A 15,360-nucleotide genomic window follows, 5' to 3' on the forward strand; every position below is an offset into this window, starting at 1 on the left:
AACGGCCAGCCCCGTCTGTAAATCCTCCCTGGCCCTTCTCCAGGTCTTGCAGAGTCCAGCCTCCTGTTGGCTACAGAATGATTTTCCCCCCCTCTGGCATGAAAGTATTTCTGTGCCGAAGGCATCCTTCCTGAAAAATGTGACTTTCCTGGGCCTCCCCAGCTATACTGGCATAAATACAGCTCCGGGAGCCCGCTCTCGAAAGGAGAATGTGATGGATTGAATTGTATTTTGTGAAATAATAGAAAATGTATATTTCACCTGTGCCCTCAGTTTCCGGCACAAAGCTCCTAGAACCCTTGTCATTTCCTGAGGGATAAGAATACTACCAGCACCTTTTGTTCAAATATTTGGTCTTTGACCCCGGTTCCTGACACAGAGCTTCTGAATCCCTTGGAATATCCTGGGTGATAGGAACCTGTTTTGTTCTAATGAGGCAATGCCTGGTGGGATCCTGGGTGGGGGTGGGTCGTCAGAAAGATGAAGCCATCATTAGAAGCTTGGAACTTTGAGCCCCAACCCCCTTCTTCCTGGAAGGGGAGAGGGACTGGAGGTTGTGTTAATGAACGATCACGTCTACCTACAAGGTGAAGCCAGCAATAAAAATCCCAAACGTAGGGGCTTCGGAGAGCCTCTAGGTTGGTGAACACATCCGTGTGTTTGGCAAATGGTGCATCCATGATGCACCCAACTCCACGAAGACAGAAACTCTTGCTCCCTGGGCCCTTCCTGACCTCATCCTATATACATACCTCTTCTTTTCACTGTTCATCTTTATCCTTTAGTACACAATAAACCAGGAACCACCATCCCCACCCCCCCAAAAAAAAGACAAAGAAAGTATCTCTATGCCTGCAAAAAGACACAGGCTGGCTTGGATTATGAAATAAACAAAGCTTTGTCAGTAACTTGGGGCCATCTCTTTGCTAGGAGGCCTCAGCAGTGGTCACTCAGGCTGCTCTCAGGGCCCTAGACGCGTGGGATCGGGTAGGAATATAAACTAGTTCTTTTTTTTTATTTTATTTTTTAAAAAATCTTTTTAATGTTTGTTTATTTTTGAGACAGACAGAGCATGAGCGGGGGTGGGGCAGAGAGAGAGGGAGAGAGAACCCCAAGCAGGCCCTGTACTGTCAGCGCAGGAGCCCGACGTGGGGCTCAAACTTACGAACCGTGAGATCATGACCTGAGCCGAAACCAAGAGTTGGACACTTAACCGACTGAACCACCCAGGCGCCCCCCCAAAAACCTGTATCTTAACAGATTCTTAAGATGACTTACATGTTCATTGTAGAAAACTTTAAAGTATTTTCAAGAGATTCAAAAAAAAATAGTACCTCCAGGAGGAATCAATATATTATTTCCATTTTTATTTTTTTTATTTTATTTTTTTTTCAATGTTTATTTATTTTTGGGACAGAGAGAGACAGAGCATGAACCGGGGAGGGGCAGAGAGAGAGGGAGACACAGAATCGGAAACAGGCTCCAGGCTCTGAGCCATCAGCCCAGAGCCCGACGCGGGGCTCGAACTCACGGACCGCGAGATCATGACCTGGCTGAAGTCGGACGCTCAACCGACTGCGCCACCCAGGCGCCCCTATTTCCATTTTTAAAATAGTTCCGGTCATCCTATTTAAACAATTTCTAGCCTGCTTTTTTTCTCCTAAGTTTCAAACATCACCCCAAATTACTTGGGCCTTTGTAAACATTCAAATGGCTACTTCATACCCCGTCCGAAATTGTGAACCCTGGATTTCCTAAATAGTTTTGTTGAACACAGGGTGTTATCAGTATTTCACTACCATAAATGATCTGTGATGAGTAGTTCTGCTTTTCAGTTGCTTTGTAAGTAGCACAGCAGCCTGGATTGTTTGGAGGGACAATGCCTGTTTAATTCGGAGTCTGTGACAGAGGCAGGACAGAAAAGCCTCGTACTTCATGCAGCAAAGAGGCATCAGGGACACCATTTGGAACACGTGACTCACAGGAAAAGTCCCGGAAGGCCTGGGAATGTGGATTTAAAACCAACCCATATATATGCACATACACACATATACGTAAGTCAGTGCCAAAAAAAAAAATCTAGCGGGATAAACACCAAGCGTTAAATAGTGGTGACTTCAGGATAGAAAATGGGATGAGAAAGAGGGCAGGCAAAGACGCACTTGAGGTTGTTTTGCGTTTTTATTTCCTATTTCCCTATACCCTTTGAACCTTTAATGAGAATATATTTATGTGTAACTCGTGTAATATTTAAACAAAGCGTATTTTAGAGAATGAGTTGGATCCTCACGGAATGGAGCCTGATTTATTCAGCATATACTTACCTTTTACTCCTTTTTTTTTTTTTTTTTTTTAACCAGCCCCAGCACGGTGCTTGGCACATTTGGGCTACCGGACAAATGAGCGAGTCTGGAGGGGGTGGCTCGTTTGGAGCTAAGAAGCGCTCACGTGCATTTAGACGACAGGCCTTAATAACCGGTTCTCCTTCCAGCAGACTGGTCGAGATGCCTGGGCATCCAGTCTGTGACATGGAAGCAGTGGGTGGAAACGCAGTCTAGGGCCAGGAGCCCGAAGGTTTCGGGTTGACGGGCTCGTGTTACCCTTGATTCCTTGGCTGTTGCTCTAAGCGCCCGTGTAGTCTGCGTTTTCTCCGTGTAGTGCGCGGCGGTCCCCGGGCCAAGAGACGGTGAAATCGTTCTTCTTTCAGGCCGGACACCTGGTCCCTGGCTCCATGCCGAGGCGGCAGGGCAGAGCTCGGATGACATCAAAGGCAGAAATTCTCAGGTAACGCGTCCCTCGGGTCTCTGAACGTAAAAACCGGGAGCCCCCAGAAATGCTGAGCGTGTGCTTTCTCCTTGAAACTTCACATCTTTGCACAGACTCTTTTTTCCTCAGGGAAGACCATTTGGTGCAACCTTTGTTTGCAGCTAGAATGAAACGCTTACAGTTTCAAGCTCTGAAGAGTGAAAGGGGGAATCCCCATCACATCCAGAAGCAAGGTTGACAACCCAGAACCCCCTGCGAGTCATTCTGCAACAGTGCCCCCATTTTCCCCCCCCCAGTTCATTCTTCCCTGGTTCCGATGGCTTGGGAAGCCTGGAGACAAAACCCTGTGACATGTATCCAATTGAATTCAGATTCTGTATTGTCCATAGAATGCAGGGTATCTTAGCGCACCCATCGGGGTTTTTCTCCCATTGACAAAATAGCTTCTTTTGGCCAAATTTAGTCACAGTTCAAGTCCTGGTGGCTGGAGGAAAGCTGGGAAGAGAACCAGACAGGTTCTTGTGGGATAAGAGAGTCTTTGACAAAATGCCCTCCTTCTCACGCAAAGCAGCTTGGACAGACTATCTCCTGCCCCTGGGCGGAAGTGACATCTCTCACTGCCCACAACAGGGTCTCATCATTAAAGGCCCTTTATCACTTTGCAAACAAGCATTTAGTCCTGCCTTGGCCTCCTCCCGTTTCACAGTTCTTTGTGGCAAAGAGGGTGGCCTCCTGTTAAACTGGCCCCTTCTGCAGCCACATGGGACAGCATGGCAAGGGACGTGAGAAGGGGAACAAGGTCCTGGATGCCAGGATGGTTTCCTTGCAGGAGGACGAACACCCCCTTTTCTAACAAACCACAACTCGTCTAAGAATTGTGATAACCACTCAAATGATCACAGGCTCAAAACTGGGTGTATGGTTGTAGTTAAGGGAGAAGCGTATATGCATGGGACAAAAGACAGAGGGAATAGACACAGAATTAACAGGCAGGCACCCTGGGAGATGAGAGTTGATTTTTTACTTTCTTCCTAGCGCATTTCTGCAATTTCTGAAGTTTCTGCAGAGAATACATTACTCTTGTGGTCAGAAAAAATATAGTAATAATCAAAATAATAGCCCCCACATTATAAAGTTCTTTACATTTTTTCAGATCACTTGCATATGTGATCTCCTTTGATCCTTTTAGGTACCTTCTGATGTAAGCTGGAGAGATGCCTTTAATGACATTTTTTTTTCAGACAAGGAAACTGAGCCCCGAGGGGCTAAGGAACTTTCCCGAGGTCACATGCCCAGACTTCTGACTCCTTGTGCGGTGCTCCTCCCGCTGTACCTCTCTGCTTTTCCTGGTGTGTTCGAATCACCAGGATAGGAGTTATCCTCACCCTCAGGCACAGCCAGAATGATTAACCATGGTGCAGCGTCCGGTCTCTGGCCTCATGGCAGGCACACACTTAAGTCACCAGAGCCCATGAAAGTCTGGTCCAGGATGGATTGTGAAGTCTCTCTTGGGCATCCCGTAGTCAAGATGATCTTCTTTTACGTCTAGCGGGACACGGGACACCGTGTGAATTCCTTTTCACTTCAGTGAGACAAAAAGCTATCACCCGGAGGGATCACAGGGTTGTAGACAAAGCAAACTGCCCCAGGGGGCACTCTTCTTTTCCGGCTAGGAGGCCCCAGTGATCCATTCGAGGGTGGGAGACCTGAGCTGGAAATCTGAAGGCCTGGGGCCCTCTCTCTTTCCCATTGCCTTGTGTTGGGATCTCCCAGAAGTTCCTGGCTTTTCTTGAGTTTCTGTCAGGTACTGGTGTTTGGTCCCATAAATGTCTATAAGATGGCATTAAGCCTTCATTTGCCATCAATTACATGTCCCATTTCATCCCGCGTCCACCCACAGCCCCCTTGGTAGAAATCAGCCCCTTGCGTATGATGCATCAGGCCCTGGCAGCCTTACGTGGATGCAGAAAGGCTTTGGTGCCCAGTCCCAGGGTGGGTTGTTTGTGTGTGAGGCGTCTTCTCGGTCCACCTGGTAATGTTCTTGTCTTTCCGCAGTTATCTCTAAAGACCCTCCGGTGAGAAGGCAGATGAAGCCCATGTCCTGTGAGCCACCTGGGGTTCCATACTGCCAGATGGGCGTCCCCAGGACAACGTGTCTGTCCTCACCACACTCGAGTTGTAATTCAGTTGACACACAAGCTCAGAGTGGAGCATTTATTTATTGTAAATACGTAGTTTGCACAGGCTTTAAGTCAGTATGGTAGTCGACTTTTGAGTAATTTAAACACACACACACATTATGTTTCTCCAGTTTTTTTAAGACGCATCTTGTCATCCATCTGTCGGTACAGACAGAGCCCTGTCCCCCCACCCCGTGGTGTCCATTCCATGACTGTAAATATGCGTGCAGGCTGGCCCTTCCTAGATTCTGAACCGTTTCTAGAAGATTCCTTAGTTTGCAAGTAGTCCCGAAGTCGCAGTATCCATGACAGCTTCTTATTGGCATGATTCTATATTCTCATCGTACAAATCGCAAAATCAAACCAAATAATGCCTTATAAATGATGCAGCTCAGAGAGAGTAGTGTATCCCCACACCCAGACAATGCCACACAGCCTCCAGTGAACGAGATGCCACGTCTCGCTTCCGTTTTGCAGTACAGGGATTTTTTTTTTTTCTGCCTAATGTAAATATAACGCAAAATTAAGGCAAGAGTGGGCGTGGCCCCTCCAATGCCAACCACAGGGCCCTTTTGTAACTGAATGACCCTACAAGTAGCCAGTGCTCTTTACCGTTTACAGTGCCCCTCCCCACCCACGTTCCCATTCCTCCTGTCCCACGAAGCCCCTAGCCCCAGTCCTGGCAGCCAGGGTAAGGCGAGATTTATGAGATTTTGGCATTTTTTCTGCAAGTTGGAAACATACATAACTCCTTATTATAGTCAGTTACAAAGTCTATCTCAGAGATGTTTTTGTTTTTTATCTTTCGCCCCGGGAGCAGGATTTCCATGGAAAATATGACACGAGAAAGTATAGACCGAAGCATGTTAGCAAATATCTGCCTCACATACCTGGTGCCTCACCCCCGCCCTTAGGGACCCTGGAAGCACCCGCCAGGCTTCCCTTCCCTTCTTCAGCTCCCTTCTGAGCTCAAGAGGACCTGACTGGTCTGAGAGCAAATCCCCCCTTCCCTGCCGCAGGCACTTCTCTGTGGGGGAGAAGGGTGGAAGTACAGCGGCCCCCGAATATGAAACTGGTCTGGACGGGCTCTGACTGCTGTTCTCGCACCCTTTTTCTTGAGCTGGGAAGAGAACAGAAGTGTGTTTTTGCTTGCACCTGACCCCCAAATGCCCCCTGTCCTTGGAGGGGAAGCTATACCAGAAGGAGGACAGAACATAGAAGGAAACAGACCGACCCCGGGGTCTGTGCTCAAAACAGGTGGAGATGAAAGGAAATCGAGAGGGAGAGGCGGGCAGAGCAGTGGAAAAATTAATGTCCTCTAGAACAACCCACTCAGGTGCTCAGACCTGAAGGACAGCGTGCCCAGACCAAGCCATCCAAAAGAGGTTTCCGGTTAGGAGGGTTTTGGCAGACGTGAGTGCATACACTCAGCTGTTGTCCAGAGTAAAGAGTAAGATGGCGTCCTACAACTGAGCAAGGTCAAGTGCCCTTCTCTGGGGAATCAATCATGCCAAACTGTAACTGCTAAATCAATGGAAAAGCAGCTTTTGCAGGTCATTGGCTCTGGGCATCGCCGATTTGTTTTACTGGCTCCGGAAGCTTTCCAAAAGGTCAGAATTTCTTTATTATAACGGCATCCCCTCTGTCTCCCTCCCAGTTGCGTAAAATAATTACAAGGGTTTTAATGATCACGATTAAGAAGGCCAAAGACAATTCCACCTTCAGAGTAGACTGACTGCCCTGATGAGGTGTTTATACACTCATGTTCCACGCCACTGGGACAGAAATGAAAAATAAAGCCATCAAGGACAGAGGGAAGGGAGGAGCAGAAACCAAAAATTGCAATTAGGGAGGAATCTCAGGAATCTGGCATCACACCTCTCCTCGAGACCTATCACTGAATTTCACACCCTTCGAACTCAACTCATGTGGTGCCTGCCTCTGGCAGGACAGGTTAAGCCCCCTGACCGTAAACTTTTGCAGAGGCGACGAATCACGGCACCCTCACTGCTCTCAAGCGTCTCGCTAACACTGTCGCCTGTGCCCCACCCCCACCCCGTGTTTCATATGTATTTTGTATTTATTGATGTGCCCTCCGCAGACTCCTTTCTTTGTACCTAATAAACTTTAATAAGTGGAAATGCTTCTGCTCGTGTCCTTGTTATTAAACCCCGTCGAGGGACACCAGTACCAATCTAGGCCAACCATTTTTAAGGGTTAGAAGGGCTTCTATTCTAAGAATGGCAGGGAACGGGAGATACTCACACGGGAACCAACACCTGCTGCAACATGTTGTGTCCGAAATGGGGCCTTTCTGTTCTGAGCTGACGCTTTTCACTAACCTACGACATGGTGTTTTCCTAGCTTTTGTGGCTCAATGGAACGGATGGGTATTTGGGAAAAGCAACCAAGGGAAAATCTTTCTCAAATGTATTTTCCCTTTAAAAAAAAAAACACTGCTTATTTATTTATTTATTTATTTTGAAGTAGAGAGAGCAAGCATGAGCAGGGGAGGGGCAAAAAGAGAGAGAGAGAGAGAGAGAGAGAGAGAGAGAGAGAGAATAACAAGCAGGCTCTGAGCTGACAGCAGAGAGCCCAACGCAGGGCTCGATCGATCTCACGAACCGTGAGATGGTGACCTGAGCCGAAATCAAGAGTCGGGACGCTTAATTGACTGAGCCACGAGGTGCCCTTCAAATACATTGCCCTAGAAAATCAGTAACACTGTATTGTTTTATTAATGTAAAATGGGCAGAGACCGTTGCTTACGGAATTCCTCTGACTCGTGTCAAAACGAAACCACTTTTGCTCTTAAGTGCACTTAGTGCCTGCCCCCAACTTCACAAACCCCTCGCAGAATCTTTACGAGGCAGTGTCACCTTGATGTGCACTGTGGTGTTTTCAGGGGGCCTGTGGCACAGAGGAGATGCGGTTCACCTGCTAGGTAAGCTGGCTTGGGGCCAGACAGAGAGCTGAATCTCTATTTTGCCTGTGACGAGTTGGAGGATGTAAGTTATGTGACCCGTCTGCGCCTTAGTTTCCTCACCTGTAAAATGGGGGCACAAATAGGTACCTAAGCATACAGTGGTGAAGTGAAGTTAGACCTAGACAAGCCCTTAACCCCTGGGTCCCAAGAGACCCAGGTACCGGCACAGCCCAGCTCTAGGGTACAAGCAGTGGGCTCATTACATTGCCGAGTCACAAACAGAGCCGTCACTGGCTACCCACACCCCAGCCCTTCGGCTTAGATGGTAGCGAAGAAGCTCAAAGACCACGCTCCACTGGCTCTGCCGTTGGATAACAAGGAGAGCGCAGTCGTTAGAATTCATAGACGTTCCAGGAATAAATCTCATCTAGAAGCGAATTTCAAACCTAGCTGCTACACACACTTTGCATCCAAATTAGTTAAAGACCTGACTTGCTTTATCTGCCCTCTTATTAGTAGAGGTAGAGATAAGCCCTTTAATGACCCAAAGGGCCAGCGTGAGTAGAGAAGGAAAGCAGTGGCCGAAGAGAATTGACAAAGGGGATGATGAACTTCAAAGCCATGGGCTGCAGAGGTGAAGAAGCTGTCGTTTTAGGCACCCCTGATAGACTTCAGGGTGGGAAAGGTGGTACCTAGAAGGGTGAGGGAAGCAGCTTCATAGGAAGGGCTGTGGACTCCAGAAGCAAGATGTGAATTCTTACACCGCGTCCCAGAGTTTTGGGCGTCCTTCATCAACCTGTTTTGTTATAGGTTGAATGATGTCTTCCAGAAATCCATATGGAGGAGTCCTCGCTCCATCATCTCTGGTATCGATGGGGGAATCGGGTAGCAGATGTAGCTACTGAAGATAAGGGGGTACCGAAGCAGGGCGGGCCCTAATCCAGTATGACCGGTGTCCTTGTAATAACAGCAACGTGGACACAGACACATACACTGGGAGAACGCTGTGTGAAGACGAAGACGGAGACTGGGGAGATGCTGCAGGCCAAGAAATGCCAAATGACCCCCAGCAAACCCCCAGAAGCCAGGGCGGAGGCATAGGACAGATTCCCCCTCACGGCCCTCCGAGGGAACCCCACCCTCACCGACACCCGGGTTTTGGGTGTCTCACCTCCAGAACTGTGGGACAATAAACTTCCGTTGTTTAAGCCACCCGGTTCGTGGTGGCTTTGTTACAGCAGCCGTAGCAAACTAATACGTGCTCTGTCACCTTGGAGCTTTGCAGGACAATGTCGCGTTTGTGGGGAAGACGAGAGTTGGAGATACAGGTTAAAGAGCCAGCAGTCCTTTGTCGTATCAACGAGGCAGTCATCCACTCTGACCTTGACACAGGTCACCTTGTGACCGTGACGAAGTCCTATTTTCACAAACAAGACACTCAGTTGCTTTTTGCCTGTCACGACGGAGACCAAATCATGGAAGCAACCTGGCATTTCTAGGTCGCAAGAGTGGAGAGAGCTAGCCTTCCTCTTACGTGGCATCGTTTCCTCTTTCGGGGCTGCTCTGGCTTTAGCCTTGAAGATGCTCGGCACAGAAGGCGGCAGCCGTTCTAACGAGCTCGACTCCCGTTTCTAGTGTGGTTTTGTTGAATTGTGGTAAAATATGCGTCAGGGAAACTTACCGCCATAACCATGTTTAAGTGCACAGCTCAGGGATGCCCGGGGTGGGGGGTGGGGGGCTCAGTCGGTTAAGCGTCCAGCTTTTGATCTCAGATCAGGTCATGATCTCACGGTTTGTGAGACCGTGCCCTGCAGCGGGCTCGGCACTGACAGAGCTTGGGATTCTCTCTCTCCCTCTCTCTCTGCCCCTCCCCTGTTCGTATTGTCTCTCAAAATAAATAAATAACCTTAAAAAAAAAAACTAAACTAAATTAAACTAAAACACTCTACCTCTCAGACAACAATCCTCATTCCCCAGCCCCCCCCCCCCCCAGCCCCTGGCAGCCGCCATTCTACTTCCTGGCTCTGTGAGTTAACTGCTCTTGGGACCTCACGTAAGTGGAATCATACAATATTTGCCTTTTTTTTTTTTAATGTTTATTTATTTTTGAGACAGAGAGAGACAGAGCATGAACAGGGGAGGGGCAGAGAGAGGGAGACACAGAATCTGAAACAGGCTCCAGGCTCCGAGCTGTCAACACAGAGCCCGACGCGGGGCTCGAACTCACGGACAGCGAGATCACGACCTGAGCCGAAGTCGGCCGCTCAACCGACTGAGCCACCCAGGCGCCCCAATATTCGCCTTTTTGACACTGGCTTGTTTCACTCAGAATAATCTCAGTGGATACTCTCATTGCTTCCACACCGTAGCCACTGGGCGTAATGTTGCTGCTGTGAACACGGGCGTAAGAATACCTCAGACCTGGCTTTCAGTTCTTTGGGGCATATGTCCAGAAGCAGAATTGCTTGGTTATATGCTAATCCAATTTTTCCAATTCTTTGAGGAACTGCCATACTGCTTTCCACAGCGGTTGGTTGCACCATTTTTTACGGCCACCAGTACCATACAGGGTTCCGATGTCTGCGCATCCTCACCGACACTTATTTTCTGCTTTTTGATGGTAGCCAACCCGATGGGTTGTGCTTTTGTGTTTATTTGCAAAGAGTGAAGCTACTCACCAAACGGTACACCATGTTGGAAACACTGAGCTGACTGGGTTTGATGAGGAGTCCGGTCAGAAAAACACATCCCCCTTCATACATGTTCTCTTTTGTGACTGATGCCCACATTTATTCATGAAACACAAGGATGTTAATTTCAGTATTTTTTTTTTTTATTGTATGCTTGATGTATTTAGAGACAATTCCAAGGGCAAGCACTGGATAGGGAAGTTATCTGGTTTGTCGATATTTGTACAAAAGGCTGTTAAGACTACACGGTCGGTTCCCACTGCAGGAAACAGAAAGATTTTCTTTGTCAGTATTCCCTGCCAATAGCATTTTCCAGCTCACACATGGAACTTCTCACAGCACGATTGCAAACACATACGTAATGCATTCCCATGAGAAATCTGCAGGTGACATCTCGGAATGTTGGGAGTCGGTCAGATACGGCACGTTTGGCACAAACCGTAGGAGGACAGCTGGGGCTTGGGACCGTGCAGAATGAAACGCCACAGCCACAGGGAGGCACAGGGTGGTGCTGGGACAGCAGATACACGTGACCTGCCACCCCACCCCCTCCGTACGGGAACAGCCAGCCAGGGGGGCTCCCCCCCTCCCTCCTTCCTCCGTGTGCTTCCTGCCTAAACCTGCGAGCTCAGCTGAAGACCTCCCCGACAAATGACTTGACTGTTCTTTAGTCAAGGATGCAGTGAGTGGTTTCATAGCAGACACATTGGTCCCACCCGGCTTCCCTGCTGGGGCCGGCCAGAGCTGTGTGACACCTGTACCAGTGTGGGATGACATAAGTTAGGGAGCAAAGTAGTTTGCCTGGTTGGCAATTCTTTTTTTTATACCTAGCAATTCACCCAATAGCGAAGGAACTTCACTGCTAGTATCTACTAGGCACACACCTGCTCTGTTAGCTTGTAAGGAAGACCGTCTAATAAGAACACTGTGTCTTATGTTATTGGGCACTAAAGAATCACCAGAATTTCAAGTATATGCTTATTCTACTGAAAGTTCCAAACCACCTCCAAGAAGGAAGAGTACTACCTCTGCTTTGCTAATTTACTTTTACTGGAGCCTCTGCTCCCTTAGAGGATGAGGGCTGTCTTCATCTACGGCAATGCCATCTACTAGACAAGACTAAGCGGCTTATGGTTGGTTACAGGGCATGGGATTGGGGGAGAAATGCCATCCTTTACGGTCATGTCTTCTTGCTGCACAAAGCACGCACACCTCCCCCGTCCAAGTCTTAATGGACACACAAATGGTTCTTTCAGGAAGCTATTTACACGCTGACCTTTAACCATTGTTTTCTTAGTTCCTCTTGAATATTCATTTTCTCCATATTGCCTTTAGAAAAGCAATCCCTGGTCAAGAATTCATCCATGTAATGATAAGCATTTTTCAAAAGCGGGGTCTGTTTGGAGAATTTAAAAAGAAACATACCTTCCCCCAACAGCCTGTTCAAAATCCAAGAACGAATTTCAAGCAGTGGACGTAAGTAGAAAGAAGTCACTAGAAGGGAGTCCAGCCACATCAACAGATTCTCTACTCTCTTCTCGTCTTTCTCCACACCGCCCAAATGCGCAAAGAATTCACCCACGCTATTATTGGGGGTTTGACTGTACATAGACCCCCTCTGTGCCTGACAGAAGTGTCCCAGCCCCCGTTGAACTTCTTGCCCGGCCTAGCCATGGAGGGCTGCCATGGCCCACGGTGGCCCAAGACTGGGGCACCACAATTGTGATGCACACCATTAGCCCAGACAATTCTCATTTAGCGTTGGCCCTTCTTTGAGACGCTGGACAAAGGTCAGCGTCCCCTAAGAGAAGTAGCCATTGTATTTCCCACTTCATGGTGGTTAGGAAATCGCATAGACTGGCTGGCCCACAATAATGTTTGGCCCATAATAATGAAAGCAGACCCCTGTGTAATCTATTCTCACCAGACTTCTTTTGGTAAACCCCAAATCACCTTGGGTATCTCAGGCACGTCAGGTCCGATGAAACGTTTCTATAATAGGTAGAGGTGAAACCACCTGGTGAAATCTTAGGGTGGCTTAACACATCCCCTTGTTTTAAATAACCACCTAGCAGGTGGACCTGGGCGGGGTGAGGCACCGAAAACGTCACCTCCAAACCTCCCCTCCCCCAACTTAGCACCTGTAGACAGATGCTCTGAGAGTGGCTGCTCCATCTACCAGAAGACCCCGAGTTCGTCACCCGTGAAAGCCCTGATTGGGTCACGGCAGCTACGAGCCGCCACGAATGGCCGTGTTGACCCTGTCAGCTCTCAAACGTCCCTCCCGTCTCCCACCGCTTGTCGTCTGTGATTTTACGTACAGAACTCACAAAACTGCTGAACCGAAAGCTCGTGGTGCCTTTATACCTACACCCTTGGAGGGGAGCTGGTAGAGAAACCAGCTGTGTCCCGATAAAACCCGTGACCCTCCGTGTCTGCATCTGTATGTGAGACCCACGTCCCCTCCGGCCCTTATTGCCTGTCGTGCACCGCTGTCGGTGCAGAGTCCCGAACCCAAGGTCACTTCAAAGATTACTGACACTCCCAGTATTTCCACTTGCAAATTCCTACCAGTGACGGAGCACGACGGGGCCCCAGCGGTGGGGGTGAGGCTGGAATAGTGGGGCTGCCCTTCTTCCAGGAGCTGCTGACCCTTCGTCATCTCTGCCCCCTGTCCATCTCCGGAGTGGGTGAGAGTTTCGCTAGCTGGAGGGGAGCCCCCCATACCCTTGCCCGCCGCGGCTGCCTTCGCCGTGAGGGCAGCTACCAGGACACGGGGCACGAGGAACGAAGGGAGGGCCAGGGAGAGCCAGGTGCATCGTACACAGCCTTGTGGGATATAACAAGCCGGGCAGGAAGGCTGGGGGTTGGATCGCTACCCTGCGGCGACCTGCTTCTGCCTCCATCTGCCACCTCCTTGCCCTCTGTCTCCCCGATGCCCGGCCCATCTGGTCTTCCTCACATGCTCTTCTGTGCTCTGGTGGTAAGTCAAATACTTCGTGTGAACGCGACACTGGAAACAAATCAGTTTAATTAAAGTCTCCGCTGAGATAATGTAGTCGCTGCTCGGATTCCAGCTACTTTAACTAGCATCTGAACAGCCAACGGTCTCTCCTTTTCTCTCCCTCGTTAGCTGGAGAGATACGCAGCTTTGTGGGGGGGCGGAGAACCACGCCACAGGGCCATTTAATTAATCCCGGAGTAGATGGCCATAACCAGGCCCGAAATCGTTTCTACGCAAGGCCAAGGGGTGGGCGTGCTGCTGTGCAGCGAGAGCCTCGGGCCTTTGGGGAGAGCCACGTGGGGATGTGGGGAGGCCACGCGCATGGCTGCCTCGGAGTCTCCAACACGGGCAGTTCTAGCTAACTCCGCTAACCAGCTCTCCCGTGCTCAGGAGCCGTCTGTGGGTCCACTGCGCACAAGCGCAGCAGAGGACAGGCCCCTTAGAACCACGAGAATCAGGATGAGCTGCGACTAGAGAGGAGCCCCCTTTGTTCCTTCCCATTGGTTGTGTCCTTCAGCAGACACATCTGCAGACGTTCTGCACGACGGGCTTGCGCTCGTGTGAAGGGGAGGCCGGGAAGCTTCCCCCTCAAGTTCACACACAAAAGCCCCGGGCCTTTTGGTAACCTGAAAGGAACCATTACTGAAAGAATGACTAAGACTTAATAGATTTTGCTTTTCTTGCACACTCAGCACTGTGGAGCCCCCTGTGAAGGCCTGACGAACGCTCGTCCTCCGTGAGAAGGCTAGTGTGTCCACGGTCACTGAAATACAACGATAGCAGCTGAAAATCCACAAGTAGTCACACAATCGAAAGACAGGCAAATGGATACACGTTACACTGCAAAGGGGGAGCTACGTTGTAGAAGAAGGGGACGTTGCTGGGATTGAGGGCAGAACACAAGAGTGTGGCTTTCACACGTCTGAACTTTCTCGTTTTACTCAAACAGGAGAGTGGTTTGTTTTGCTGGTAATTTAGTAAGGTGGGAACGTTTAAATAAGAAGGGGAGAGGGAATGCTTACTTCACTTAAAGAACTTAATCTCAGTGTCAACACAGTCATAGAAAAGATCCCCCACTTCAGTGGGGTCCAGAGGGTCAGAGCTGGTCAGAATTTCTTCCATGGCTTCCAGGCCTTGCTTCTCTAGTTCCAGCATGGTCTTCCTCAGCTTGCGACCTTGCTCCTGAGGAAGGGCGGGAATAGCGAGAGTCACTACGATGGACAAGAAAGCCTCTCAGGCGCCTACCCACCCCATTCGATCTGTTTCCCCGGGGCTGCCGCAGGGATCATTCTAGAATGCCAGTGCGGTTATGGTACTGCTCTGCTTGGCATACCTACCTCCTCACTGCTTTTAGGATAAAATCCAGACTCTTGAGTGACATTCAGGAGAGGCCTTTTGTAACCTGAGTACGAGGCTCTTGCTTGCCTCACCTCCCGCCAGGCCCCCCAAAGTCTCCCTTTCTCTTTAGCCAAACTGAATTAATTGCACTCTTCCAACCCATGATACTCCACCTTGCCCTTCCTCGGCACTTGGTCAACGCGCACCCATCTCCGGGCCTCTTTGAACCTTTCCTCTGGGCTCACTGTCCGTGCCTTTACTTCTGCCGTGGTTGTTCTCTTCCTGTCCTGTAAGGGTCTGTCTGCTTGCCCGTGTCCCCCATTGGACCACGATCTCCCGGGAGTGAGAACTGGGCTCATCACCAGGCTTCAACGCCTGGGACACAGGAGGCACCCCCGTAAATGTTTGCTGAATGGACGAACGATCAGTGAATAAACACGTGCCGTGTCTGTTGCC

The 15,360-nt window shown here is 49.5% G+C and overlaps 2 protein-coding genes across 2 annotated transcripts in view; one reads left to right on the plus strand and one right to left on the minus strand.

Annotated features, from left to right (window-relative positions):
* The window catches only part of WIPF3 (WAS/WASL interacting protein family member 3), a 75,601-nt gene extending 70,649 nt beyond the window's left edge, over positions 1–4,952 (plus strand). Inside the window, 2 exon segments of the mRNA XM_047095236.1 lie at positions 2,708–2,784; positions 4,822–4,952. Of these exon segments, the coding sequence (XP_046951192.1) occupies positions 2,708–2,784; positions 4,822–4,845 (101 nt within the window). The 3' untranslated portion in view covers positions 4,846–4,952.
* A 5,750-nt stretch (positions 4,953–10,702) lies between these two features.
* The window catches only part of SCRN1 (secernin 1), a 64,722-nt gene continuing 60,064 nt past the window's right edge, over positions 10,703–15,360 (minus strand). Inside the window, exon 8 of the mRNA XM_047096963.1 lies at positions 10,703–14,748. Within this exon, the coding sequence (XP_046952919.1) occupies positions 14,590–14,748 (159 nt within the window). The 3' untranslated portion in view covers positions 10,703–14,589. The remainder of the gene's footprint in view (positions 14,749–15,360) is intronic.

The sequence above is a fragment of the Lynx rufus genome, unplaced genomic scaffold (genome assembly GCF_022079265.1).
Source record: "Lynx rufus isolate CCGP_SWC_20201006 ecotype Redwood Valley unplaced genomic scaffold, mLynRuf1.p SCAF_4, whole genome shotgun sequence".
Classification (NCBI taxonomy): domain Eukaryota; kingdom Metazoa; phylum Chordata; class Mammalia; order Carnivora; family Felidae; genus Lynx; species Lynx rufus.